We start from the raw sequence: 4,821 nt of genomic DNA, 5'->3' as shown, positions 1-4,821 counted from the left end.
CAATATATTGAAAAATGCTATCTTCTTGCGGTAACACACTTGATCATATACAAGAGTCTTATGTGTTGCATGTGATGATTTGTATATTGCATATTGGCCTCCATTTTTAAATGAATCATTTATAAGTGGCCAAAATTAATTTTGACCACATTTCAATGGAACCATAAGTATTGTCAACTTATTGTACACTCATTACTGTCTATTTATAAATAACCCGTTTATGAATTCTTCCAAAATTGATGGCTTGATAATTGGACATTTGGATTGAGAAATTGTGAATTGGGCTTGTTCTGGTACTTTTTCTTGTCTTTTCATTTTTTGTGTTTTAAGTCAATGTATTGTGTTAAATATGCATATTGAAATGTAAGGATCGCTATGCCTCCTTTTCATCCTTCATTTTTCCAAAAATGAGAGATGGAACCATTTTTAAGATACCCATGGTGCTCAGTTCGACTTCAGTTCTCTTTGTAGATAGACCAAACCAGATTGTGCCCATCCCTAATGTCCACTGAAAGATTGCCTTCTTTCATATTTACTTCATCCGCAAGCATGAAACTACGAAATGCAGTCAAGGATGCACAATTCAGTGTTGATTTACTTTTCTTTCCTTTTTTGTCGTTACATTTTTATTCCCTATAGCTTTTCTCTTTATTAATAACAATCACGCTTTCACTTGTTTGCTTGTGTGCTCGAATCTCATGCTTTAATTTCCAAATTAAGATTTCATGATAAAATTCTTCTGGGAATAAGTTCAAGTCATTAAACTCTTATCTCCAGTCCTTAATACCCGGAATCATACCTATCTCTGTCTCGTCAGTTACTCTCACCATCTAATTCCACTGTCGAATCCACTATTTTTCTCTTATGATGTTCTTCTCTCCATCTCCGTCCTTCATAATCAAATACATTTTTATTTTTGTAGGCCCACCAAGGGCTTATATCTTCTTTAGCTTAAATTTGCAATATTTTGTATTGTTTGCCTACTCTTGTGGCTTTGTGTCATTGATACTGTTTAAGGAAAGAAAGGAAATTTTGGTTGTTTCTTTTTCCTAAAACAACTTATTTTTCCGTGATAGGCAGGATCGTCAATGGACTCGCGGGAACTAACACTAGAGGAGCTGGAAAAGAAGAAGAAGAAAGAAGAAAGGGTCTGAGCACCAATTTTTGTTTATTTATTTTTTTGTCATAAATTTATAATCATCCCGGATTCAGAATATAACAAGTTTCTCTTCGGCTAGGTTGGGCAACATGGTTTTGGGGTTGGGGCCTTGTTTTTATAATTAGACACGAAGTCAGTTCTTTGGAACATACAAGTTCTCTGAAACACTGTACAATATTGAATTAGTTTGTATTTTGTTCGAAGCTCTTATGATTAAATGTGGCTTTGCAGCATTATTTTTCCCAAGACCAAGTGCTGGAAAATTCCTAATTGCTAGTTTTTTGTTTAAGAGAAGAGTTCCTGGATTTTTATAGACCATTGTTTTATTTTAATTTGCCTGATTTGGATTTAGACTTGGACTTTTTTGTGCAAAATGGGTGCTGCTTTCTTCTTTTCCTTTTTTTCCTGATTATTTATTTTATTTGAACTGTTGACCAAATCAACTGTCATTTGACATGTTTTTTCATAGGCTAAAGAAAAAGAGTTGAAGAAACTTAAGGCTGCACAAAAAGCAGAGGCTGCTAAACTTCAGGTGATCTACCATCTAGACCCTCTTAGTTGGAGTTTCTGTATGCTGACCCATGAAGGGATAATGCAATTATTTTTCCTTGTTTCTTTTTGCTTATTATTTTCATGCTTTTGATGTGCAACCGAAGGCACAGCAAGCCTCTAATGCTTCCAAGTCAGGGAAGAAAAAGAATGTAAAAAGAGAAGCCGAGGATGAAAACCCCGAGGATTACATTGATCCAGAAACATCTGTGGGTGAGAAGAAAAAGCTGTCTCGTCAAACGGCGAAGACATTCAATCCCAGTGCTGTCGAGAAATCGTATGGAGCTTATAATTTTTTTCCCCTTCACTGTTATTGGATGCTTGATTTGTGATATTTCCTTGTCCTTCAAAATTCTAAATTAGGTGGTATGCATGGTGGGAAAAGTCCAAATTCTTTGAGGCAGACCCTAGCAGCTCAAAACCGCCTTTTGTCATTGTAAGTCTCCATGAACCTATGGCATTGCTGTAAAAATGTAGTTGTTTAATTTATTTCAATTATTACTTGCAATATTAGTTAAAACATAGTGATGAAATTATATTGGTGAATAGGTGGATACTCTGTGTTGCGTATCCTGAGGTACTGAAATGCCATTCAGAAAATGAAATATAGTTACAAAAGGAAATGAATTGAATTGGACCTGTTGCCAAAGAAACATGTAACTGTGATTTCCCATTTTCTCATCTTCTAGATCTGTCTCTCCGTTTCCCTATCTTTCTCTGTCTAACAGTGTCAATTTGGGCTTGAATGTGTATGTATTCTGGACATTGCAAGTGTATATTATGTTTATCAATTGCAAAATTTTGGCTCTTTCACCAATTTTTCGTTTTCAAGCAAGTAAAAAGAAAAATGGTTCTGCTAACCTGGTTCTCCAAGGAGCTTGTTGTAATGCCTTCAAGATAGTTGGGAATCTCAGAAACAAGAACATAAAGGGGAAAAAATTGCGATATGAGGAAATGTGATATTAATAGAATTCTGTTTGACTGATAAAAATAATTTGTACATACAAAAATATTTAGATTTTTTTTTCTATCAATCTTCAGATAGAGCCTACAGATGTAAACCTTGATGTGAAGTTGAATTACTTGAGTTATATTGGAAATTATTGAGGTAGCAGATACATAGAAACATTCAGTTTAGGCTATTATGGTGCTGCCACACCTTCCAGTTCCTGGTTCTAGGACATGTTGACCAAATCGCTCGCGTGCTTTTTGCACACTGCTTGTGGAATTCATTTTCTATTTTATAATTTTAACCATGCAAGTGTCAAATTCAAATTCGGTTATTCATGCAAAAACTTTGTGTCAACAAAATTAGATGAAGTGGAAAATATCTAATTTACTTGAAACGCGTGCATTCTTCATTCAAATTTATTATTTATCTTTGCATATGCGCATGAATAATTTTTGAAGCAGATTATAATTTCGAAGACATTAACTTAGATATATAGAAATGTGAATGTTTTTCATTCGTGGCAGTTGTAAATGGAAGGAGAGTCAACATAGGACGAATGGGATCCATTGATGATGAATGGGTCAACAATGCTCTGCATATTAAAATATTAATAGTTTTCAATTATAGGCATGAGAGCTCGAGCGACTTTTCAGTTACTAACGTGATAACTTGTGTAACGATCTATTATACCAGATTAATGTGTTTAACTTTCTTAGTTATGCAGTGAATTAATTTACGTATTTAGAATTAACAATCTGATGAGGACTCTGAACCCACAATATGCTGATCTCTCCTGGAATGATGGCATATTTGTGTGGTTTGATCTTGTTTTGGGAAAAAAAGACAACTTCTCATACTTTCTTATTAAGTTGACATATTCTAGTTTGATGGAACTAGGAAGTTTCCAATGGGTTGAATTTAGGGAAAAGAAAAGCTTGAGATCATTATACGAATAGATGAGACGAAAGGCAGGAATAGAGTAAGGAAGTCTGTCTATACGTGATATTTGAATTGTCTGTTTAATTTAATTACTCCTATATACTTTTCTCCTTGTTAATGCAGGTTTTACCACCTCCAAATGTCACGGGGGCTCTACATATTGGGCATGCCCTTACTGCTGCAATACAGGTCTTCTATGTTATTTGATATTTCAATTGTGAAAGTTTATCCAGGACTTCTTTTTTATGTCAAAATATTTCAACTTCAGGATGCAATTATTCGCTGGAGAAGAATGTCTGGATACAATACATTATGGGTGCCTGGTACGGATCATGCTGGAATTGCCACACAGGTTGTAAATTTATAACCTTTTATTTCCTGTAACTTCTTTCAGGGAGAAGTTGGTTGTCTACTACACTAATATGATGTACAAGTTGCTGACTATCTTCTTTCCCTGCCATGAGATTTTGGCTATTTTAATCCAACTATCTCACCGTGAGCATTCTGGTGTCAGATTATTGGCAGGAGAGGTGACAAATTTTGAGAATCCTAGTGCCATGCATACCTTATGATCATAACAACGAACTTGGGGTTGAGATATTAGTCAATGAATCTTGATTATTAATTAGACACAGTAGTATGCAGAAAAAGATTGTCTTCATGTCATAATTCTTTTCAAAATTAGTTTGGGAATGATTGATATATGTGACTTGTATACGAAAACTTATCTGGTAAGGCTTTTTTGACTTGTAAAATCAAGTGCAGAAAATGTGGAGACAGTCACTTCATCTGATTAAATTTTGTATATGTATAAAGTGTAGGAAGCTAAAATGATGGCATGTTATCAGGTAATGTTCTTAGTTAGTGAGTTTATTTTTGTTATGGTAAAAATATTGAGACGACCCATTCAAACAGCCAATATGCTCTTAAAATTTTGGGGAGAGTTGTTACTATGTATGTTGACTTATCTTTGTCTGTCAAAATTGCTGCCCTATGATAGTTAACTGACATTTATGTAAACTCACCCAGGTTGTTGTGGAGAAGAAGATTATGAGGGAAAGGAAATTGACGAGGCATGATGTTGGTCGTGAAAGCTTTGTAGACGAAGTGAGTCTAGCCATATGTATCTTAATTCTCTTATAATAATTTTTTTCCCCTTCATATTCAAGCTACCCATATAATAAATACTTCTCAACATAAAATTAAAAAAATAAAATAAAAT

At 34.3% G+C, this 4,821-nt stretch overlaps 1 protein-coding gene across 1 annotated transcript; it reads left to right on the top strand.

The window, feature by feature from the left end:
- Positions 1–925: 925 nt before the first annotated feature.
- Positions 926–4,762, top strand: LOC111374408 (valine--tRNA ligase, mitochondrial 1-like). Its single transcript, XM_022997078.1, has 7 exons — positions 926–1,148; positions 1,629–1,691; positions 1,816–1,985; positions 2,072–2,144; positions 3,723–3,788; positions 3,868–3,951; positions 4,629–4,762. The coding sequence occupies exons 1-7, from the start codon at positions 1,089–1,091 to the stop codon at positions 4,740–4,742; spliced, it is 630 nt and encodes a 209-aa protein (XP_022852846.1). The 5' UTR covers positions 926–1,088; the 3' UTR covers positions 4,743–4,762.
- Positions 4,763–4,821: the final 59 nt, after the last annotated feature.

Source organism: Olea europaea, unplaced genomic scaffold (assembly GCF_002742605.1).
Source record: "Olea europaea var. sylvestris unplaced genomic scaffold, O_europaea_v1 scaffold1244, whole genome shotgun sequence".
NCBI classification, from domain to species: Eukaryota; Viridiplantae; Streptophyta; class Magnoliopsida; order Lamiales; family Oleaceae; genus Olea; species Olea europaea.
Note: the sequence above shows the minus strand (reverse complement) of the source record. Positions and strands in the feature narration are given on the sequence as shown.